The sequence below is a fragment of the Polypterus senegalus genome, chromosome 1, assembly GCF_016835505.1.
Source record: "Polypterus senegalus isolate Bchr_013 chromosome 1, ASM1683550v1, whole genome shotgun sequence".
NCBI lineage: Eukaryota > Metazoa > Chordata > Cladistia > Polypteriformes > Polypteridae > Polypterus > Polypterus senegalus.
The window spans coordinates 274,375,120-274,401,424 of NC_053154.1; the positions used below are offsets into that span (position 1 = coordinate 274,375,120).

General features: G+C 36.6%; 1 protein-coding gene across 1 annotated transcript in view; it reads right to left on the reverse strand.

The window, feature by feature from the left end:
• Positions 1-446: 446 nt before the first annotated feature.
• The window catches only part of loxl4 (lysyl oxidase-like 4), a 128,547-nt gene continuing 102,688 nt past the window's right edge, over positions 447-26,305 (reverse strand). Inside the window, exons 8-15 of the mRNA XM_039774556.1 lie at positions 22,534-22,688; positions 20,223-20,390; positions 19,153-19,315; positions 13,963-14,206; positions 12,871-12,986; positions 11,219-11,355; positions 6,806-6,917; positions 447-2,709 (exon numbers count right to left, since the gene is read on the reverse strand). Of these exons, the coding sequence (XP_039630490.1) occupies positions 2,639-2,709; positions 6,806-6,917; positions 11,219-11,355; positions 12,871-12,986; positions 13,963-14,206; positions 19,153-19,315; positions 20,223-20,390; positions 22,534-22,688 (1,166 nt within the window). The 3' untranslated portion in view covers positions 447-2,638. The remainder of the gene's footprint in view (positions 2,710-6,805; positions 6,918-11,218; positions 11,356-12,870; positions 12,987-13,962; positions 14,207-19,152; positions 19,316-20,222; positions 20,391-22,533; positions 22,689-26,305) is intronic.

Here is a 26,305-nt window from a genome sequence, read left to right on the forward strand (position 1 = left end):
TCCACATCAGGTAAAGTGATGTATTGCCTCATTAGTTTGGTGCATATGGCCTGACACACCCAATATACACACCTATGAACAGTGGTTTTGCTCACACCAAAAGTCTTGGCAACAACCCTGTACTCCGCACAGACAGCCAGTTTATAAAGTGCAATGGCAATGCACTTCTCAGTTGGGACTAATTCCCTTGTGTATTCTACGGCAGGGAACACAACAGGACCTACTATGCTGCATAATTCTATGAATGTTGAGCTGCTTATTTTGTACACACAGTTCCTCAGCAAAATTACTGCGGATGATTTCAAAGAAATCCCTAATACGTGGCCTCTGTCAAGTATAGGGAGTTCACCTTCCCTTTATTGTATTCAGTCGCTCTCATCACCTCCGATTAAAAACAAACACGGCAATTGTAGACGCAATTGAAATAATAAAACCAACACCCATCATATCATTCGTCAATTTTAATTTCAAGATTTAAAACAAACTTTATTCGCATAAAATCACTCAGTGGAAACACAGACAAGTTGCATTTGGGTTTTGTCGACTTTTCAGAAGTATCGCTTCTGTTTTGCACATATTTGCAATGGAAACGCAGCTAGAAACCTCTTCAGTGCCAGTGTTTAAATCAAGGAAGGTACTCTACATTTTAGTGTGGTAAGCTGAAGTTCATGTTTCTTTTCTATCATGTTCCCTTTCTGAGGATCTTGAAGTGGCATTGAGATGCCATTATGAATGTGAACTATGAACCAATAGATTTTCATACCACCCTGCTGGAATCCTCATTGTTTGTTTTCATTGTTATTAAATAAGATAAGATGTAAGATACTGTACATGGGAATCTTAATGAAATTGGGGGTTTTTGCAGTTGATGTGGACACAAACTCTGAGAAAATGTCTATACAAAGAGCAAAAGCAATGCCAAGAAAAAAAAACCTCAGTAAGCAAAGAAACATTTAAAAATGTCCACTTACTTATTTTTAGAAACTTTAAATAATAAGTTAAAATTTCCATTTGAGTGGCATTTGAAATTCTAAAAATAATAAAATAAGTGAGCATGAATTCTCAGAATGTACAGCAATGGAGACCAGTATGTATATGCAGAAACAGACATATATGCCAGTGTGTCAACAGAATAGCAAAATGGTGGTTTTAGGTATTATGGTGGATAAAAACAACTGACTGGAAAACACAGCAAAGAAAAGTCAACAGTAAAAATGAAGGTAAGACAGCACCCCTTTCTATCTAAACCTTACAAGAAAAAGTTACTAAAGAAAAAAAAAAGGAAAGAAAAACAAAAGAAAACAACATATACCCTGAGTTTGTCTATGGCCTTAGTAGACCAGAGCAACCTTACTTAGGATGTATCCAAAATGCATGCATTCATTAGATAAATTAGAAAAGCTAATGTGTGCAGAAGTAATACAAATGATGGCTTTTATCATCCAAGCATTGTTCGCAGCAGCACCATTTCCATTTGAGACAGGAACTTACCATAATTTCTGAATGGTTTTTCTACTTTATGACGTCTGTGGTGTTTTCTGGAGTGCTTCACATTTAAATACAATTTAGCTATGGTAATGATTGCCCTGGTTTCAATGCAATAGAGGGCCAGTACACTCTTTGTGTCTATTCCTTGCCTTTATTGTAGAATTCCCATATTTCAGTCAAACTGGCTTAATTTTCAAGAAGAATTTCATTAAGTTCCTGAGATTCCTGATTCCTGGTAAATGCTCCATGCTGTAGATGAAGTGTTTGTCATTTTGAAAATTCACAGTTTTCCAATCCAGTCATGCATTCAATAACATTGATAAAAGTCTATTGGCAAAGCATTCAGCCTTGGCAACCTGAAAAAGACCCCATCGTAATAAGCTCTATAGTAAGAAACTATGGCATTCCTCATAAATTGCCATTTATCTCTGAATACTCAAGTGCATGACATGAAGGACTGCAGTTAGAAGTGATACTTCATGGACATAAATAATATATGCTTCTGATGAGTTCATCAAAAAAAAAGACAAAAATCGTAAGAAATACATCTGAACACTGAAATGTTTAGCATAAAGTGCATTACATATACTGTAGCATGTCCCCCAGATTCCTGTTTCTTACAAAAAGAACAGATTGATTCCTGGAACGCGAATGCTTCTTCAATTACTGCTACTTTTATAATACATCTTGGACAATGAGGAAATGTATTTTTCTTTGAATATCTACATAGAAGATTTTTTTAATTAAAAAATAAAATATTTTAATTATAATGATATTTTACTGTAAAGAAAAATTCACAAAACCTTAATGTTTAAAGTGATACTTTTTAAAGATATATATGCATGGAAAAAAACTATCCTAACTCAATAAGACCCACACTTATCTTTTAACTGCTCCAGTATACTGACTGTCACAGGCTAGACGCTAAGCCTGCAGTTTGAGTTCTGGTTAAAAATATTCCTGGTCAGTCTGTGTTTACTCCTGATTTACTCGCCAGTCATCTGTGAAAATCTGTGTTGTAAGTTCATTTACTGTATCCTGTAGCGTTACTTGCGGTGAAGGTCCATGTGATTCTTTTCTGCTCATAATCACACTCTCCAGCTTATTCTTTTTTCTGTATCCAAGATTGAAGAACATCGCTTGAGAAGCATTAGATCTGATTGTTGGAGATCTGTCTCTGGTGCTCAAACAGGTCCTCAATTTCTGGACTATATGCATCACCTAATCAGGAGCCAAAATAAACAAAGTTATTATTTAAATAGAATATGTAAAATAGTAACTGATCATGTTAAGAAAATGATATAAACATTTTGTATATGAATGCTAAATTATATTTGCAGGATGCACACATTTCAAACACTTATTTAAATATTAAAAGTATACATTAGACAACTTGCTTTCTTAAAGATGTTGCAATTTTTTTATAACAGGACTATATAATATTGAAAGCCTTAGCCAGTGTATAAGGTTTGATTGTTACTTACATTCTTTTACTTTTATTGACTTATTAAAAGAGAACTCTTGGTGTGGGTTATAAAAAATATGAAGATGCTACATTGTTACTTGGCCCACTATTTCCAGTATAGGCAGAAGTAGACTTTTGTACCATGTTAGCCATTATGGATGTAGTGAGAAGTTAAATAAAACCTTTTATTGGCTAACTAGAAAGATTACAATATGCAAGCTTTTGAGGCAACTACATCTACATCTTGCCTGAAGAAGTGGCCTGAGTTGTCTTGAAAGCTTGCATATTGTAATCCTTCTAGTTAGCCAATAAAATGTGTCATTTTGCTTAACTTCTCACTACAGTATAGGCAGATAAATGAATAATTTGTAAAGTAGATGTTGGGATAGTGTTTGTTACTGTAGAATAAAGGGCCACCTGATGATCAAATGTACACACTTCATTGAGCTGGTGGTTCTGTTACGGTGGCTGACTCGCTTTGGTGTATCTGGGCTGACAGGCCTGTACATTAGGCTCTCTTCAAATCACTGCACAGCACTAGTGAATGTTAGACATGGATGGGGAGACAATAATAATTCTGAGGCTTTCAATACATAAAATCCATAAATCTGATGCCACTGTTGTATGTGTAATTAACATCCATCCATCCGTTATCCAAGCCGCTATATCCTAACTATTGGGTCACGGGGCCAACACAGGGCGCATGACAGGAAACAAACCCTGGGCAGGGCGCCAGCCCACCGCAGGACGTACACACCCACACACACACCAAGCACACACTAGGGACAATTTAGGATCACCAATGCACCTAACCTGCATGTCTTTGGAAACCGGAGCACCCAGAGGAAACCAGGGAGGACCTGGGAAGCGAACCCGGGTCTCCTAACTGCGAGGCAGCAGCGCTACCCACTGTACCACCCAAATTAACATTCAATTCCAATTTATTTACTCCAATTTCTGCTGTTTAAAATAAGTCTTATATTTTTAACATATGGTAATGTGTACTGAAACTAAACACGGAGGCAAACAACCATAAATTTACTCCCTAGAAATTACATTAGTTTCAAAAAATCTAAATCTATAAAACAAACCATACAGAAATAAAATCTACCGGGAAGAGACAAGGAAAGATATCTATGCAACTCAAACAAAAATCTTGCACATTTAGCAAAACTAATGTGCAAACCAGGTCTGGATATAAGCATATGAGGGAATTTTCCACTAGAAAATATAGAATGTGCTTTTAGCTAATTGGTCACACTGAACTGCTCTGACTAAACTGAATAAAGGAGGATGTGCGCGTTTCTGGGATGGACTGGTATGTTTGTTGTCCTGTGCCAATTGCTATTTACTGAATAGGCTTTGGCTAACCACATCTATAAAATTGAATTTAGTAGGTTCAGCAAAGGATGGATAAACTCGTGGAATGGTAGCCTTAGTGACTCAACAAATGCTTCTTACTAATCATGTGCACCATAACGATGTCGAGTGAATCAACCCCTTGTTGTTAGTCAGGTCCACATGAAAGTGGCTGCCTGGCAGGTTTAATACGGTATACTCGAATACAAGACAGGATTCAGCCCTAGATCTAACAAATGTGACAAGCAAGGGATGTTTATATGCATATGATTTTAAGTTAGGTGGATCATCAGATATCCCAGAGTTAGTAGACTCTATACAAATAGACCTGGGCAAAATTCAGATTCAGGGGATATGCAGAAATTAAGACTAATGTAAATAATATGTTTTAAACAGTGGGATGCACTTACACATTACATGTTTGTAGCTTATTCATACTGGGCCAATTTGATCAAGTCAGAAAATGGATGGATGGAGGGCTTATCACTGAATAACACACCTTATGTGATAGATAGATAGATAGATAGATAGATAGATAGATAGATAGATAGATAGATAGATAGATAGATACTTTATTAATCCCGAAAGACTTTGAAGTTGTAATTAACATGTCACTTCACGAGTTAACAGAGATTAGGAGTAGAGTTTAAAATGTGAACTAGATCAAGCAGGATGAACACCAGTTCCTATTTAAAATCTGTTTTTCAAAACGGACACGGGGGACAACAGGTGTTTTGTCACATTTTAGTACCAATCAAATAATCCTGCGTTTCCATAGAGAGCGCCTACACACATCCCGTTTGTACCTTTAACTTTCATTTTTTGATTTCAGTAGCATTTCTTGATAGTGGAATTTATACAGCTTTTCCAGTACTTTTGTTCATAAATTGCTATTTTACACATTTCTTATTTTAATTTCCTTGATGTACTTATACTATATACTGCCCATATTTGTGGCATTTTATTGTCTTCTTATGTTTTGTTCACTTTCATTAGTATTTATACATTAATATCTTCCAATTACTGAATATTCCTTTTACACTATGCCATTTCAACTTCCTCAATTCTTTTTGCCTTATATTTCCATTACTGTGACTTGCTGGAGTTTCTAATTTTGGAGTACTTGTTAAAACACCTTCTCGTGTTTTCATATTTGTTGAATTTTTGGTTGATTGTTTTTGCATTTGTAGGTTTTAAAAATGTATGCAACAGATATGTGATTAGCAAAGAGTCAATTTGCATCATTTACTCATGATTTGTATGATTGAGAGCTTCTGTTTCTCGAGTTAACTCTAGAATCCCTAAAGTCCACCAAAAAACTTGTAATCCTGGGCCACTTTAAATTCCTTCACACATCTCTGTCAGCATCTTTTGTTTTGCAAATGTGTTGATCAGAACAAGCAGCAAGCATTTATACTTGAAAACATCACTATTTGAAAACACTATGCCATTTGAACATAAGTTGTCATTTGAACACTTTTTTTTTTTATTTTGTCTGTACTCCGCATTATGTTGCATGATACTGAAAATGTATTAACATCAGTTGTTTCAAATGATTGAATCCTAAATAGAAAAATGTGTCGAGCAAATCTGACACATTTCATCTGTCACTGTTTTCATAATTACGGTGAAAATATTTAAATCAAAGTTTAGAAATGCATTTTACCCATATTATTTCCAAATACACAATTTCAACCATTCCTTCCTTATTTTTCCATTTTTAAATCTCTTCCTATGCATTTTTCTGTTTCTGTCTGTGGAGGCAGAAAAATCTGATAAAAAAGGGCGATCTATCAGCTGTGGGTGACACATTGTGCTCTCTCTGCTCTTGACACCAAAAGCAAGAAAATGTGATAAAGCGGCAACACCATAAGGAAACTTTTTTTACACATTAGAAAATATTCCTTCATACAGAAGATTGTGAAAGCATGAACAATTTGGCAAGGAGTATATTTGTAACACATTGCCATCCTTCATATCTTGACTTAGTATTATTTTGAAAATGTAAGGAATTGATGAACTAAGATTTTAGTAAACCCCATGATTTCATCAATTCTCTAATGCATTCTATTATTCCAAAAGTGTGATCTATATTTCTGCAGATTGGAGCACAAAATATCCTGCTATATTTTAATCACATGTTCTTTATCCAGCAGGTCAGCACATTTAACACATTGAAATGTTTGTTTTGTATAATTCTTTTAGGTAAAGTAGGCAAGTGGAACTAATTCTTGTAAACCTTGATATAGGGACTTAGATTTTTTTTCCCTCTTTTTTTTCTTAAGACTGGTATTGCTAATTTTATTTGGGCTCCCTTTTCCTGAAATAATCCAAACGAATATACAATGCATTTTTTATCTAAAATATTTTGATTCTTTTATGTTTAGGCCAGCCCTCATCTATATTATCTATATTTCATTTTTATTATCATCACAGTATCTACATTATGTTATATCTCTTGCAGGTATATAGTACATGCATGCAATGTCATACCTGTGTGGCAACCGTGCATCCAGATCCGATGGCCATCATATCTACACCTACAGCGCATCACATTGTTGGTGAAATCCGATTCTGCCATATCTAGATTTGGGTTGACTTCAACCTGTGAACCACAGAAGAAAGCAAGCAGATTAGAGAAAGCATAATATAGCTCGTGGAAGGAAAACAATTATTTAGTCTTAAGAGAAAGGGGACTTTTTCAGAACCATAAATTACTTTGCAGGTGTATCAGAAGCATACCATAGGGGAAAACTTCCTTTGTAACCTTGGATTGAGCTTTTCATCTCCATTCTGTCATCAGTGATATACAAATTACAGGACAGTTCTATAAATGACAGGAATGGAGTGACTACTGTTGATATTCTGTACAGCTTCGATAATCATGCAGGTTTTTGTGGTTGTACATCATCTCACATTTTGTCTTTTACCTACCTAGTTCTACTTTACAAATGATCTTGCTCCATCACAGTGATCTGTGTTTTAATTAGATAATCCACACAAGTAGAGTGCTGTTTTTATGGAAGCAGCACATTTCAGCGACACTCTTTGCAAGGTCTATCACTAGGCAGTTAAGATTACAGAATAACACAGTCTCTCCCTCTCTCTAGCTCTCTCTCAGTCAACAACAACAACAAAAAAAAAATTGTTTTAGTGAATACCATCACAGGGGGTTTAGAAGTACAAAGTTATTGTATAATTGTTAACATATACTTTGCAGTTTCAACACCATCAGGGTAAGCCAGGGTCCTAGAATGAGTCAGAGGTAGGGACTTCACATGATTTTGCTGCCTGTCATGGCAGTAGACCACTGGGTAACATGAATGTCTCATGGCACTTGAAGCCCTGTTTTAGCTCCACACTAAGACACCTTTGTGGAGATTGAGTGATTTCGCTGTTTGAGACATTTTTCCAGAGGCTGTTGTTTGCTCCCGCAATCTCAACACATTAATTTAGCACTTCAAAAGTAACCCAGTGCTAGACTCTGCTCCTTCAATGATCTGACACCCCATCTAATACAGTTTCCGGCCATGCAGTCACTGGTTTTCTCGTGAGGCATTCTAGTAATTGACCCGATGCCAAAAAGAAAAAAAAGAATTTTCAAGCAGTTGTATAAGTGGGAGTTCATTGTGCTAATTGCATTTACACTTACTCATTCTCAGCACTCAATAAGGATGTTGCCATTTCTTATTTTTTTTGTTCACATTTGTGATGCAGTTGCTTGGTGCGATAGGAGATGACACTATGTCTATGTCACATATGAGTTTAAACTCAGTGCAAAAATATCATACCTGTGCATGCAATGTGATAGTCTATCACATTTCAGTTTCTAGGCCTTTGAATTTAATGTAACATTAAATGACACGATTGTCCTTTTACTGCAGAATAGGGTCATGGAATATTCTTATTTTTTAACTATTTAATTGGTTGCATCTTCACATGGATAAAAGGTAAATACTGTAAATCCTAGTATGCTGTGTACAATGTTATATTAAGTGCTTCATATTGCAATGTATTAAAGGTTTTTTAGTTGAATATAGTTTTGCAATTAGTTTCTTCATAAAAAAAACCCTACTCCCTGATAAAGTCTCTTCACTTGCCTGAGTTACAGTTGTAGAAATATTTAATTTGTTTATATAAAGCATATTTGAAGTCCCTTGATATAAGATGGCTTTTTTTTGCATGCACATATTCTTAGTAAAGCACCTAATGGTAATGTTAACTGTAAAGTTTATTATAAAAATAAAAATTGGTTGCTGATAGCAATGTATAGCACTAAGAAGAGCTTGAGTACTAAGGGCTACTATAGTACTAGGAAGACCTTGATAAGACTTTGAGGTATTCTAAAATTGAAGACGCATTAAATTCATTGTAAAACAGAAAAGCTGTTGGTGCAGATTATTCTGTGTAATCTTAAAACATTTCCAATTCTGCATCATTATTGTTAGCAATGTTTATTGAAGGTAAAACAAAATTAGTATATTACCAAATACATTATGCCAAGCGTCAGTTACAATCCTTAAAAGAAAAATGAAGACTTGCTAGACTATGAATCATATTCACCAGTTTCTCTTTTGAATAATGATGTTAAGATCCATATGAAAGTTTTTGCTCAAAGAACAGAGAATGTTTTTTCCCCCTGTAATATCACAAGACCAGACTAGATTCATTAAAGACAGATGTTTTGTGTGTGTCTAAATGTTGGCACTTGCTTAGTGTACTGTATTTGCCTAGAGAATATATTTGCCTACATTACAACGTCATCGTGATTGTCGCCATTTGAGTTATATGCGAAAACGTTATATTGCTGTCTACTGTAAGCTGGAACACTTAATGCTGAATGTCTAAACCCAATACAGGGTGAGTCAAAATTATTCTAACATTTGAAAGGCAGGAATAATTTATTCACAAAATATACTTCATATGTGCAAAATGATTTACAGGAATATCTCATCCTGTTCGCTGTCATGTTCAACACATGAACCATATGTAGCACATAAATTGTCCACAAAAATTGTATATAAGTATATACACAGCAGTACCATTAGTGTTAACATAATTTTGGCTCACCCTGTACATGCATACCATATTCACACAAAGATAGACAATAAAATAAGCACTTTCTATCTGCCTTTACAAGTATTATATTGTGTAGAACTGGAAAATTATCAATCAAAGGGGGTCCCACTTTAGTTTTTAGCAGAACTCTCCTCCTTCATTCCAGTTCACAGTTCCATCTGCATCGCACAATTCAATGCCATGTCTTTTTCCCATTTAAGACATCTTCCCTTCTTCAGTCATTGGACAACCCTACACTGACATGCCTCAAACATGTCACTGAGTGGCTGCTACTCTTTGCCTTCAGGCTTCTCTCAGTATTACACCACATGTTAGTCTAGAGCAGGGGTTCTCAACATTGGTCCTGGGGACCCCCTGTGGCTGCAGGTTTCTGTTCCAACCAGATTCCTAATCAGTGACAACACCTTATAGCACTGATCTCATTTAATTAGCTGGTATTTTTTTTCTTTTATTTGACATTCAGAAAAGCATAGCAGCATGATTTTTACATTTATAAGACATTTATAAATATTTCTACTTTTGCTATAGATTTAAATGCTTAACTCTCTTTTGTTGATTTCATTATACTTTGCCCTTTCTCTGTGCAGTTTTTCCCCCTTCATTTTATCTTAATAATGCCAACTTAAAACGAGCAGAGCAGACACCCAGGCAAACAACACTGAATAATCAAACGCTGCAACTACTTTAGCGTCAGACCCACTAATTAGTAAACAATGGATTAATTAAACACCTAGAAAAGTAGAATGAAAATCAAGATAATACTGTTCAAAAGAAAAAAAAAATACATTATTCCTATATAACTGCTTGGTACATTTTAATATATTTTTTTTTAAGCAAACTTAGTTTTCTAATTAATATATTGTTCCTTAAACACAGAACTTGGCAAATATCAGTTCACTTAATTAGCCCAGGAGTTCAATTAAAAACAGAAGCTGGTTGGAACAAAAACCTGCAGCGACAGGAGGTCCCCAGGACCGACGTTGAGAACCCCTGGACTAGAGCACTCCATACACTATTATTATCAGCAAATATGGACAAATAAAAAAAACACATGTTGGCTAATTTGTTACATGTTGGACAGTACTGTGTGTGTGACTAATTTGAAGTGCTAGCTAACAGTATAATACTACAGTTTTCACTGAAGTTTGTGGTGTAGGTCACAATTTTGGAATGACAATGTGATCTAAAGGTGGATAAACTTGGACTTGACAGACCAGTTCTGAGTTTCTGTGTTGGTAATCCAAATGATCGGGGCATTCCAGTTGAAAATTCTGACTAGGATCTCAGAAATTCTGACTTCCCACTTCAAATAAAACACAGTATAAGTTACAAGTCAGAGGTGAGATCACCAAAGCAACTACCAACAACCTTCTATGTAAAGTTTTGAGTTCAGTAGAAAGTGTAATGATGGGGTATTTGGACAAAGACAATATCTGTCCACTAAACCTAGGGCTCCAAATTGGCTTTGAATGGCATTGTTCTGCACTGTACATTAAGTATGGTTTTTGCTGTTGTATATAATGTTGTGATTTGACATATTGTTTATTCTACCATCACTTTTGCTTTCCTGTTTTTTTTTAAATAAACATATTTTTGTCAGCAATATTACTTGATATTAAAATGAAAGGATAGTTTTGATTTCCTTTTATAATGCATATACTAAGTTGGAAAACGCAACAAAAATATTGATACATGTTTAAAAATATAATAGCCCTAAGCCTGCTTATGGGTACAACACAAAAGATTATAGCATTTTTTGGCAGAAAATTATATTTTAGCCTAATCAATTTTGACATTGAGAGTTGGAATGACAGATGTTTCTCCTACCTGAAAGATATAATCTCCTGGCCTGACATCTGTGATGTCAACCCATTGGCAGTCTATGTCATGTCGGTAAGTATCCCAGCAGCCCACAGTAATACCTTGATCTCCCATGTTAACACAAGCGTATCGTTTCTGCAATCCTGTCAGATAAAGAAGCAATTAAATGAATTAGTTAATGGCTCATAATTATAAAATTATATAGTAACTCTTATGATAAATACCATCTCAAAGCACAATAAAACTTTTAAACACTGTACAATCTGTTGCACTACTGTATAAAAAACAAAGCAGTTAAAGTAATAATTAATTTAAATACCCTGAAAAAACATGCAGTACCGTAAGCATATTTAGACTTCACACTCTAGAGAAGAGTGCATCCTCCATCAACTGAATGGATAACACTATGAAAGAACTGAAGAATAGAAATGTCCTCTTATAAAATACATACTAACGATGCACTGGGATGCATTCCAGGTGATCCAGCTTCATTTGATCAAGCCCAGACCTGCATCCCAATAGAAACTATCAATGCATTTGCCCTCTTAATCCAGAGCTACCTGTTGACTGTCCCTGCGGCTTTAGTAGCTGACTGGGTGACCTTCTTCTTCAACACCTTCATAATGTAAGCAGTGTTAGGGTTTTGAACATTGAGTGCCCTATAAATTTTCTACAGCACACCTCAATTGGGTTGCAGTGTGTTTGCCAGCTTTCCTTAAAACATTGTTCTACTAGCTCTTGGTAATTCACACATTTCCGCTCATTGACCTCCATCAAGCTCTCTTTCAAGGACACAGTGAGCATTACCATCTACCATCATCATTTGCCTGGTGGTGGGTGAGAAGATGATCATGTCCCAGTGGAGAGTTATAAGTGTGATTTTTTTGGAACCTCAACTGCCACTCTCAGCTTCCAGTCGGCTTTGGGAGGGACAAGAGGGGAAATATTCCTTCAATGATAGCAATGATTGGTGGCATTGATGCCTCTGGCAACATGATCTGCAATTGCCTTCATCACCTGGTTGCGACCTGATTGTGAGCTGATAAATCTGGTGTTTAACCGAGACCAATACTGTAAAATGTTAAATCTCTTTTCCTTATTCAAATAAACATTCCAAAGGTTTCCCTTAAGAGATCAATAGCAAAATGTTAATCTATCTATGAACCTTTGTAAAAACTATCAATATGTTTTTGTCTCTGTGTATCTTCACAGGTATTTATTGCCAAAAGTGCCTTATAAAGGTATTAAGAAGTTTACGAGACAATATAAATAATATGCTGAGGTGGAGACTGCTTTGTTGTGTCTCCATCAGAATGATATGTCCTGTAGCAAACCTTGAAGAACCCAAATTGCAAAGCAGTGGTGAGGAACAAACTAGTGGAATGGTGTCATATCTATTGGAGTGAATAGTGATTAATTTATTTACATTTATAAAATGTTTAAAGTGGGTCTCAACATCTGGGCACCATGTCTCAGAACAGCACTGAGATCTTTTGCTTCCTTGTTTATGTATGTCTGTTTGAAAAGATAAAGGTCTGACACGATAGGTTTGTAGGTGGTGAGGCTGCAATCTGCATAAACCTTACAACTTAAAAAAGAGTCTTTTATTATTTTATTCCAAAAATAATGATACAAAAATCAGTTTGTTATGGACCTACCATCAGGACAATAGGTGTCTTCAAGACAGAAGCTTGCTTTGTGTCCTTCAGCTACTTTGCTACCATTTAGGGTCAAGAGATCATAATGTGTGAATACTTCAATACTGTGGTAGTGTCTGAAAAGCAAAATAAAGAGAAAATGACCAACATTTTAAGGGAATAGAAGCATTATATAACTATTACAGACTCATACCAGAATCCTTGTTCCACCTCCAGTTTAAAAATGGATCTATATTATATAGCAGCTTTTCCTTGGCATAACTACAAGAGGATATTTAATGACCTTATTCTAGCACCATTTAGTCATGAAAGTGTGTTTGATACTCAACAACACCTTAGACAGAAGTCTCCTGTATCCATGCAGGTCAGTTCCTTGCTCCAATTTTGAAATATTCGTAGGTACATTCACAACTATTAATGCTGAGATTAATGAGGCTATGACTGGATTATTTAGAAGGCGACAGCTGGTGGTGCAAAATGACTCTTGTGTTTGTAAAAGGCAGACTGAAAGTCTTTCAGGAAAAGAAATTTAATGTCGAATGCTACAAGGTCAACTCATTAGCTTAGGAGTTCGGTTATAATTTTCCATCAAATCTCACGGGGGGAAGCCCAAGCACGACAAGGTCAGTGATGGTTGTTGGGCAGATGATGTTACATTCCACATAGTGTAAAGTATACAAAACATGGAGCATTTTCAAATAAGAAATTGCTTGAAAGTATATGTCTAGCAGTTTTGTTCTTTGTGTTTTTTCTCAGTAAAGGAATTAAGGTTCATTTTGCTATACTGATGAGAGGGTAGACAGACAGATAGATAAAACAAAAGCATTATTTTTCCCTAAGGGAAAATCTGACTTTTTAACAAGCCCAATAAAGAAATATGTATTATTATATTATGACAAACAATAAACGTTCTGCCAAATACACTCCAGAATGACTAAAAAGATAGATATCTTGCTCTTTTATTTTCTTTTTATAGCCATTTAAGATATTTTCCCATGGAATGGAATGCTTAAACACCATGTATTTATGTATTAAGGAAGACAGCAAGAGGAAAAATAATATATTTTAATTTATATAAACTTTTCCTTCTACCTGTGGCATTGGTGCCAGGTCCATGATTCACGTGATGCACGAGGACGGAAATCAGCTCGTCCTAAGTTATGGATACGAGAAGAAAATCTTAGCAGGCGGCGGTGCCCATATGGCCAGTTCATACGGTTTGCAGAAGAAGAAAGGCAATTCTCCTCATGGGCGCAAGTAAGGAGGTGCAGTGGCCTGTCCTCAAGGTATGCAGTTTCCTGGACCATCTGATAATTTAATACCAGATCAGGGGCAGCTGGAAAGAAAAAAATAATTGTTCTATAAATAAAGATAATTGTTCTATAAATACTTACATATTGATCTCAGTGAAGGACAGTTTATACTTGTAAATAAAAACATTTGCATATAAATACTAAATGACTGCTTCATTAGCTAAATGTATCGATACCTTTAACTCTAAAGGTAAGATATACTGGAGAGAAATATAGTGCTCTTTAGGTTTGGTCTCATGTTATTATTTAAATTATGTTCTCTGATGTCTTCTAGTTATATTGAATCTGTTGTCTCTGTTTTGGATTCTTGAGATGAGGGTGAGGTTATGCACATTTCTATCACATATATGCCCATTTGTGCCGCATATGTAACATTTATAGAATTTTTAGTAAATATATACTACTTTGTTACAATATAATTCAAGTATATACTTATATGAAATTATAACAATGAATTATTAAACATTAAGAATAAGGATAAGGATTTAATGTAACTAAAGGGTTAAATAAATGTAACTTAAAGCTTAAGGACATGAGGGTTTTGCCTCATCAGCCACCAGCATATTTTTCCAAGGTTAGAATGTGGTAAATGAGTAACAAACACGCCTCCAGAAAGTGAGGACACACTTATGGGAAGCATACGCATCCCTCCTATGGGGCAGTGCTAAGATCAATAAGATGATCTGCAAAACACCCCTCTTATCAAAGCAGAGTTCAGAGTAATGGGAGAGTTATCAGGAGTCAGAAATTACTGGTGGTGTTGGTTGATTGGAGAGGGTAATAAAGTTCTGCATATTAAGTCAGATGATTATGATGTATTAGATGTAATGGTAATAGAAATGTCTAAAAGTAAATAAATATATTAATTTATGTCTCACTCCAAGGACTGAGACATCTGTGCATAACTCTACAAACTCTGCATTCTCACCTGGGCTCCATGTCTGCCATCTTTGAAGGTAGAGGAAACATTTTTCCTTGACACATTCAGCCAGAAAATACAGAGTGATCCATGTTTTGTCATCAGTATATACTCATGCACTATCAAGGAGTTTATACATGTAGGCTACTAAAAGGCAAGTTCATTATTTTCATAGCACACCATGCTCTCGCCAATACCATCCCAGTGTATTCCCAATAAGTGTTCGTGCTGAACCCAGAATAAAGGTAAAATAACATTCATTTCCACGACAGTTCCTTAGGTCTATCAATGACCCTATTACTGGGATGCCAGATTAGATTAGAGATGTTTATTGTCACATACACTAAGAGAGCATAAGGAAATTCTTGTGCCATAGTTGCGGGGAGGGGTGAGAGAAATCGGGTTCAGGGAGGTAGGTACAGACAATAAAATGATGTATAAATAAATACAGTAAATAATTAGGAGTAGCAAAAGATAAATAATACAGTAAATACTGTAAGAGTAACTCATGCAAAACAGAACTATGCATACATACAGATTGTGTTAAATACAAGGGAAAAGAAAGGTATATTGCAGTACATGTTACGTACAATATAATTACAAAGAAACCAGCAGGTGGGTACAGTAAAGGGCACGTAATGTTAGGTTTCCATTTAAACATACTATGTATGCATTTATAAAGGCAAATTTATAATTGCTCATATTGCCTGAGCCATGGACATACAGTAGAGACAGATGTCATAGGAAATGGTAAAAACAAACAGTAGTTATATTTAGTAAACCCACAGTATACCAAACAGCATTTTTACTGTAATTGTCATTTTATATAAACAGTATCCTCTAAAGGGCAGTCAGCCAAAAAAATCTAGGTGGTAGATTAAGCAAAGTGAAGTGCAAAGGTGGCTATTGAGTCAATATATTTTTGGCTAAGGTACCAGAAGACATTGGAAAGTTTTGGCGGTAGGGAGGGGCTTGAGTTCTGAACTTAATAAGGGAAAGGCGAGTGGCTTTTAGAAAGAGCCTGACCGCGGTCTGTGTTAGAGATATCACTTAAAGGGTATTATGTCCTGGGACACTAAGGCACCCTGAAAAATACCTGGGCCCTTAAAATAATATTGGCATTTCAACAGGGGCAACCTCTACAGCATTGGAACTCACTATATTTTTTTCCAAGGGATGTAATGAATTGGAGGTACTCACTGCACAAATCAATATGAACAACACATATCAAATGTTATAGCTTTATCAAAACCACAAATATTTCATCTTTGTAAGACTGCTAGAGTATAACTTCACAGACATGCCTGAATACTGAAACAACCACCATTATCACCAGTTTAACAGTTACGCTCCAGGTTTAACAAGGGTTTTCCTCAACTCATCAGAACGTTTCGGGTGAGACCTTTATATCACCTGACACCAACTCAAATCACATCTTCTTTAGCCTCCAGCTGGGCCTCATTCCCTCCACCTCCATTTTTGATGCACCTCTTAACCCAGCACTCTGTGCTGTCACCCATGGGAGTAGAGGTACTCTATCGCATCCTGAAATGTAAGTTAAAACTCAACCTTCAAGTCCTGCAACCCATCACAAATGCACTATAATATCAAGTTTTTTCCAAGTATGTGACTTTGTTTTGAAATGTTTGTATCAAACCCAACATGTAACTTGGATGTTTTCACTTGGTTTGGAGTTTCACTGTGTTCAGGTAGCATGTAATGCCTGTTAAAAAAATGTGGCTTAAAAAATCTATACAAATCAGCCTTATCTATCCTCTTACAGCAAAGAAGTAAGTCATTGTGAGACAACCATCTCATCCCCATTTTAAATTGTTCACTTTTGTGGAAGCTGCATGGATAAAGTAACAAAAGTCATATTGTAGCCAGCACTGCTAAGATGGCAGTGATAGACATCAAAGGTAATGCTTAAATACTAGTACAATACAATTGCCCGAATCAGACAGGCAATGTTTTGATTAAACTAAATGTAGGGGCATTTTAAAGCCATCTCCTGAACTACTGCATTAAGTTTCATAGAATACTGCAAGTCTGTGGTGGGCTGGCGCCCCACCCGGGGATTGTTTCCTGCCTTATGCCCTGTGTTGGCTGGGATTGGCTCCAGCAGACCCCCATGACCCTGTAGTTAGGATATAGCAGGTTGGATAATGGATGGATGGATGGAATACTGCAAGCCAATACGATAAGAGCCACAGGTAAATAGCCCTTGGGAATAACTGGCCATTCACTGCCAGTGTTCATTCAGTCTAGAGTCAGAGCAGATAATCCATTATCAGGGAGTTAAAACTACAGGAATATTATGGAAAGAGACTCTGATTCAGTGACTAGGTGAGAGAAAATATCATTGTAGAGTGCATTTTGCATATGAGAAAGCTCCTTTAGCAAATAGGCAAAAAGGTAGGAAAACCTTAAAGACACACTCCACCCAAAAATTTATTATTTTTATTATCTGCTACATTCTCTGGATTGTATGTAGTAATGGCCAGGTCTTCAATTCAAAAGTCTGATCTCATTTAAACACACTTCCCGCCATTTATTAGAAGATTTTCCAGAAGTATTTTATTTAACAATATTTTAGCCAAAGAACATTTTTGAAATGTTATGAATATCTGACTAAAAATATGAGACATGAATTATGCAACACAAGTAATCAGAGATTTTTTTTCATAGTTGTTTTGATATTGTTTGCTGTTTGTTCAGTACTGGTCCTACTTTTAGCCATTTGTGTCAGGAATTTTGTTCTCCATAAAAAGAGGTTAGGAGCATGCACTGATAGAGTGCATTGCTGCACCCACCACATGGCGAACAAACTCAGGATCCTAGATTGGGACCCTAGTGTAGCCATGCGATGGGTGACAATTCAGCACCACACTAGTTCAGATGGAATGGAACAATATGAGGCTTTTATGGTGGCTGGAGTGCCAATTCTGCCACCAACCCCCAGGTTTTTCCCTGCAGGTTGCAGGGCTGGATGCAGATTAACGTCATACTCAGGACGGAGCAATTGCAGATTAAGGGACTTGCTCGAGGGCCCAATGAAGTAGAGTCACTTTTGGCGTTCATCTGATTTGAACCAGCAACCTTCCGATTGTCAGTGCAAATCCCTAGCCTGAGAGCTACCACTAAAAAAACATAAAAATATGAGATTTTTTTTTTGGCCATTACTACAAACAACTTGGGATGAATAACAAATAAAAACATGATCCTTTTTGGGTTGAGTATTCCTTTAAATATTTGGAGTATTAACCCTTTCAACCCTGGATTTTCTGTTTTTATGGGAAAAATGATTTTGTGAGATATTCTAACTTTGGGGTGTCCTGGAAGCTCAAAAATGAAAAAAACAAAAAAAAAATTACTATTAATGTACAATAGCTGCCAAATACTTGAGGAAGTAAAATTAAAAGTGGTGTGCACAGTCCAGAAGTGTCCATTTTCACTTCTGTGTTTCGTGGACTGTATGCCAGTGTCTCCAGTCTGCGCTAATAGTAGCACGCCTGGTTCCAATGGCTGCAAACGTACCTGTGCTTTACAAAAACGGCTGCATATATATGTACTAGTAATAGGATGTCAGGGCTGAAAGGGTTAAGCAGCTGAGTTTTATTCTTTCTTGATTTTAAACTTTGATGATCATTTCTATTCATTGGTCCACTTACTGAGCCGGGGTAATTCATCAAAAGGAATGCGATCCTCTCCTGACCTCTAGGTGCAATGTGGAAACCAGCTGTGTGCAATATAAGGCGTCAGTTCATGAAAGAGGGTGCTCACAAACCCACTCCTACCCCCATACCTGACATTATGAGGTGAAAAGCATCTAGTTTGTCTGTGTTGTGTATGAAATGTTAACAGTCATTTTTGCTTTCAATATACGTCATATAACAAAACAAATTTTTTATCAAATTGTGCAAAAATCTGAAAAAATGCAGCCTCAACAACAACATCCCTACAGTGATCCAATAAATCAAAACAAATAAGACATAATTAATCAAAGTGCCAAGGTTGGACTGATCCAGTGAGCTGCACAGGTAGACTCACCTTCTGTGCAGGTGACTCCAGCAGCATGTCGGCCCCCCCCTCGAGGGCAGTGCACCTGTGGGTTCCGTCGGCACTGTTGAATAGTGAGCTCAGTCCCAGAGCAGTATGTCCCACTCAGCACCACCTCATTTGCTTCAGAGTTCCCTGGCCAATACCAGGTTTCCTATGGAAATTTACAAAAAAGGGTTGTTAGTAACTAAACCAGAGAGCCAAGCCAAACAAAAAAGTGAAATAATATGTCATTGATTTTTTTTTTCTCTTAATGTTTATACAAAGTTCTTTATTGTTCTGTGTCACTGAATAAAAATCAAATAGTATTTCAGGTCACGCCTATCAAACCTCAGCTAAATTACATCCGCTTTAATCTTCAGAGGAAAAAGCCAATATTGCTGCATATCCCATCTGCATGATTTATAGCAAGCCAGTACTGTTGCTTCACTTTTGATTTCATTATTGAACTGACAGTATCAGCCAGCTGACAGACAATGCAGAGACGCACCATACGAAAAGAATTAGTATACTGTACAGAAAAGCTGCAATTGAAACTATGTATAGGGTGGTCCAGATCTAATTATGCAATTTTCATTACACTATAAGTTATTAAGTTTATTACATAGAAAATCACCCGAAAAATCCCGGACTATCGAGAAGTGTGCGAATTGACGACATGAAGAATCGTCTATGCGCCGAACTGGAATCGTCCCCGCATAAATCAAAGTCAACCAGATGATCTGGATCTGCATAATTAGATCTGGGCCACCATTTACATTATATATACAAACTTTCATGGCTTAAGAAACAGCAAAAATGATGCTTTTCACTAGAATGTAATGAGATTATTTTAGCTGACTAGGAATATCTTTAGATAATTTTGCCACCTTTGATTTTTTGAAAGACTTGATTATTTCTTATTGTTAAGTTTTTTAGTATAAAATAAATAAGAAAATATATATGTCATTCAGGTTCAACACAGATTAAAGAAGTAGTGTACAGAATAATTTATCAATAGCTTTCCACCATGCATTATTCATTCAAGTCTGAAGTGAGCATGTTATGCTGAAGATGATCACCTGCAATGCATGAGAAGCAAATCCAAAACCCAGTTGTCGACATACAACCATCGCTTCATTGATTCCCCAGGATTCACTGCACACCGAACCCCATCTCATTCGACCTCCCACTTCCAGGAGTACCTCAACACGTCCTTCTCCTTGAGCACGACCTCCTGCTAGGCGAACCTGCAAGCAACCCAAAAACAGGCACATTCCCATATATTGAATTGGTTTCTGACCTTAAACATTCATGTTTTTGCTACCCGAATGGTGCCCATTGGTTAGGGGCCTTAGAAAAACAAAAATGTCATATTTAGCACCTCTTTTTTTATTTTCTATGATGGCTGGCAAATTTGTGCATAGTTTTTGTGAATTTCAGTATTTTTTACAATCTATTGTTATTGCCCCATATTCCTCATTTAATTTTGTTTCACTGGATGTTGGTTTATAAGTACCAAACACAAATAAAACATTGAAAAGGTAACAGTAGGGTTTTGATTGGAATGGAAACTACCCTGTAATATGTTGTACCTAAAAGTATTCCACCACTTCTGTGGACTCTGACACAGTATATCGAATTCTGAATTTAACATACTGTATTTCATTTGCAGGGAGAGAAAAGAAAGAAATGAACGATTCATCAACTGTACTGCTAAATGCAATAATGGAGGTAGAGCACAGAAACAGCGAAGTAGGAATTTGCTGACAGAAAAACACTTTTAGATGTTATTTGTATTTTTTGGTTTCATACAATGAACTGTAAAATACAAAAAATGTACAATATTAAAAAGCTTTGTCCATGAAAATTTATAAGCTGGAATGTTAAAAGTTTCAACCATGAACTCAAGTTGCTGGAGACACTTTAAAAAATGAAAGATCAATTTTTGTTGAAAAGAGACTGGGTAGGCCAAATTTATACTCTATCTATAGTATGAAGGCCTGCAGTGTCAGAAGCTAATAATTGCAGGAGATATTAATTGCGTACTAAATCCTGATTTAGATCATCAACAGCTGCAAGTGCAATTTATAAAACTTCAACTATCATTTCAAATGTTTAGCATAGAAATAAATTGCAAATTAGAGTGATATCTGAACTAGTTGCTGAGATTTCTAAGACAAAGTCAGAATATGAAATTTCCACAATGATATGCCCTCCAAAAGCACAGTTTAATCTATTTTACCAGGCGAGAAATACAACACCTGATTCTTAAGTCATGCCTGTGTGGTGCTCGGCCGGGACGCCCAGGAGGACCAGAGGAGGGCTTGTGCCTCCTCCAGACCGAGAGGGGGCGTCCGTCCTGGTTATGCTGGAGGCCTCGGGTAGAGGGCTTGAAAGCCCAGCCCTGTAGGGACCCGTGGCCACCGCCAGGCGGCGCCCCAGTGCCTGATTATCCCGGTGTGGCGGAAGTGCCAGGGGGAAGACGACAGGGGACACACGGACGGCTTCCGGGTGCACAGCCGGCACTTCTGCCACACAGGGGTGTGTCCGCGGGAGATTGCCGGGAAGCAGCTGGAGCCCATCCGGGTTTCTATAAAAGGGGCCGCCTCCCTCCAGTTATTAGCGGAAGTCGGGTGGAAGAGGACGGAGCTGGAGTGAGGACTGGAGGCGGCCAGGAGAAAGAGAGGCACAGGACTATGTGGCCTGGACATTGGGGGAATCGGTGCTGGAGGCACTGGGGTTTGTGAGTGAACTAATTGTAAATATTGTGAAAATAAACGTGTGCTGGGTGGAACTATGTTGTCCGTTTGTGTGTGTCCGTGCCAGCGTTCACATCTGTTATGTTTCTGGCCTAAAGCTTCACAAAAGTTCTGAATACTTCACCAGGCTTCAGCTCCGCACTTTCAGTATTACTTAGGCCTAAAGGAAGGTCAGTTTTTTTACAATATGTTGTTTAATTGGAAAGTTTACTAACTGTAATTTTGATTGTATTGTCTTACTTATTGTGATGTGATTTTTAATTTAATAAGTTAAATTTAAAGCATTGCAATATTAAAATAAAAAATAACACCCACACTGTAATACCAAAATATGACATTAAATAACGGTCAGAAAAAAATAAAACATAGTTTTTGAGAACTATATGACGATCAAATCAAGACAGATATATAAACTGATAGATAGATGGGATGTGGCCCATGCTATGATAGCACATCATTTTCTTGCAAAAAAATAAGTGACTTGGTCTGTAGAAAGACCCAGGTAGATATTCTATGAGTAACAATTAGCATGACAATCCTTACAACATATGTTTTTATATATTTGTCTATATGTTGATCTATTCGTCTATATTTACAAAAGCATGAAGCATTAATATGATATAATACTCACCATGCTATCAATGTCCAACTTGGGCGCATTGCACCGTACGGAGGCATCTCTGTTATGAGTACATCCTACTTGGTTAATATCTTGAAAGGAGCATTCTGTTATAGTGCGTTCAAAACCTGTACAGTGCACAGCACTCATGTGAATGGGCCCCATTCCTGTAACAGAAGAAATATATTATCAATTACAATAAATCATTTTTGGTGCTTAGTTACTAAGGTGCATTATTGATTCTGAACAGACTTCATTTACTTGGAAAAATAACATTTATTGCAATGTCTAATTTTGTTCTTACAGTGATTCAATTACTTTTTGTTGCCCTTTGGGGGAGGCGGTAAAATTAGTGTGCTGACTTCCAGTATTACTATTATTATTAATAATAATAATAATAATAATATAACTGATCAGTTATATTATTATTGATAATTTAGAGCTATGTCAAGTAAAAGTTCTGAATGCCAACTAACAAACAGAACTTCCAAAAGTTACAGTCAAGAAAACAAGCAAAATGTAATTTAAACAAGAAATGAAGGTACACCACAATTATTAATGTTCAAATGTATAATTTAATTGTATGTTGGATTGCATATATAAGGCCCTGCGGTGGGCTGGCACCCTGCCCGGGGTTTGTTTCCTGCCTTGCGCCCTATGTTGGCTGGGATTGGCTCCAGCAGACCCCCCGTGACCCTGTAGTTAGGATATAGCGGGTTGGATAATGGATGGATGGATGGATATATAAGGCCAGAGCATGAGTTGAGCAGCAAGTAATCTATTTAAACTAGGAGCTTACAATATCAAGTAATTAATTCTAAAAAAAAAAATACATATTTTACCCATAATTTACAGATGTTACATTTTTTTTCCAAAATAAAACCACTAGATGTCACTGTTTTAGCAAGACAAAACCTCATCAAAGACTTGTGTGTTTAAAGTGCAAGTAGCACACTGGTTATGGAAAATGTAAAACTGGAATTTCAAAATCCAGCAGTATTTCTTTACATTTGTCACAGATAAAAATTGTTGGGATGATGTGGTGTGTTTCTACCTAAATAATGAATTAAAAGATTAAATAAAAAACCAGCAAGTGCAAGTGAAGCAGGCAAGGGAGCTCATTAATTCTCTCCTCATGAAAATGCAAGTAGATTTTGCTTTGTTTAAGTAGTTAGAGACTAGAAAATATTGATACGTCCTCCTTTGTGTCATAATAATAATAATAAGTGATTTCATTAAGGATGGGTTTGCTTTTGCCTTTCACTCCTCTGGTTGTTTATTTACACATGAATACAAGAGCCCTTCAGAAATGTATGCACTTTTATAAGAAGCTGCAATGAATTGTACATTTGGAGGATTTTAGAATGAAGCTTAGCATGCAATGAGCTATGCACAATAAAGAATGAAAACATAGTACTGCACAGTTTTTTGCATGCAACTTTCTCAGCAACAAAGCTGTGAGAGGTCTACTTGTATACATTTTTAGAACTTTAAAGGGTAAAGCAAACATACATCAAATGGAGCACAGCAACTTGTGTTAACAGAGTAGAAAGTAAAATAAATCGTACAGTACATACATGTGGCAAGTATAATTCATAAAGTAAGAAATTATGACAGTCCTGTCATTTGCCATGACACAGCTACACTATCACCCTATCACCGCATCTGTAATTAAAGTAAATGAAATACACTGCTTGTGTTGGTCACACTAAATGCCCAATACCTTCAATTAAATGTGAATTGGTCTGAAGATCACCTGCCTGATAGAGTTGGTTCTGTCTGATTGTAAGCAAGTCAAGTTATCATACTGCAAGACTATATAATCTACAGTACTATGAAGTTTTGTCTCACTTTGGACAAAAGTATGTGCTAAATAAATAATGTTTTATGGTGATTAACTGAAGATATGTATGGTACTGATATGCTTACATACTCTGCCCCTGTGAATATTCATAATATAACCAGACTTGAATGCTGCTGTTATATTCCAGTAATGGCTGCTTTTTAGTAGTGCAGCTCCACCGAGGCATTTTAAACATTGCTCTGGCAACGGTGCAAAAATTTGGTTTTGTTGAAGGTTTCCCAATGTCATTAATGCAAGAGGTAGTGGGTGTTTTTTCATCCTGGCAATCATTTACTCAGAAGTATACTTGTATTGTGATTCTCTTCCTTAACGGCTGTTTAGTCTCAGCAGTATTTTCTTTAATATAATATCTATACATCTCTGAGTGTACCAGCCAGAAGACCCTTAAGTTAGGCATCGCCCTGGAGACCATTACGTTTACATGGAAGGTCATAGTTTATCCTGGCCTCAAAGTCCAACATCCAGAGAGGAAATTAATTGAAGTGCACTCCCTTGAATGTTGAGTCAGATAGCATTTTTATGTCTTACAGGATGATGATTTGTTAAATGTGACTAATGCGGAATAGTTCATTGTACCATGTGCTGCACATTGTGGACTGCCCTCATTATTTTGCTTGTTAACCACTACAGAAGACCACTGAAAAGCAGTTCAGTACTCATATTGTCTTGCGCATAATCAAAACAGAACTTTAAACAGTGAGATGTGATTTGGAATTTTGGCTTTTTTTGTTGATCTCTTTTTCTCTTAAAGTGAGCTGTCACAGAATTCAGATTTGAAGATATTCTGAACATGATATTCTGAATGGGTAGTCGGAAAATCGAGAGTACACCTTATGAGAAGGATTTAAGAGTCATAGTGAACTCTAAGCTATCGACTTCCCGACAGTGTTGAGAAGCCATTAAGAAGGCTAACAGAATGTTAGGTTATATAGCACGATCTGTGGAGTACAAGTCCAAGGAGGTTCTGCTCAACCTTTATAATGCACTGGTGAGGCCTCATCTTGAGTATTGTGTGCAGTTTTGGTCTCCAGGCTACTAAAAGGACATAGCAGCACTAGAAAAGGTCCAGAGAAGAGCGACTAGGCTGATTCCAGGGCAATAGGGGTTGAATTATGAGGAAAGATTAAAAGAGCTGAGCCTTTACAGTTTAAGCAAAAGAAGATTAAGAGGCGACACGATTGAAGTGTTTAAAATTATGAAGGGAATTAGGACAGTGGATCGAGACTTGTATTTTAAAATGAGTTCATCAAGAACACGGGGACACAGAAACTTGTTAATGGTAAATTTTGCACAAATATTAGGAGGTTTTTCTTTACACAAAGAACGATAGACACTTGGAATAAGCTACCAAGAAGTGTGGTAGACAGTAAGACGTTAGGGACTTTCAAAACTCGACTTGATGTTTTTTTGGAAGAAATAAGTGGATAGGACTGGCGAGCTTTGTTGGGCTGAATGGCCTGTTCTCGTCTAGATTGTTCTAATGATAGTTTGGATGATATCACACACTTAGTGATGTCCAGTATGGTTTCAGCATTTTATTAGATTAACATAAAATAGTATTCCCAAACTGCAACTTGATCCAATTCAGATTGGCATGAGACCTGAGCCCACCCCGAACAGCAATAAGCACAGAGCTGGACCAAATACCAGCCCACTGCAGAACCCATTCAAGCACACACCCACACTCACACTGAACTGATTCAGAGTCAGAGATCAACCTGACAAGCACATCTTTGGAGATATGGGAGGAAAGTGAAGTGACTGGCGAAAAAATATCTAAGAAAATCTGGAATGAGGGTACTGAAGTTCAAGTCAGTACATTAATAAATGCAATGGGCAATGAAACAGACTTAAGTCTTACAATACATACAAGCATAATTATGACAATTTACTAGTTGCATTTGGAAAAGAAAACGCAGT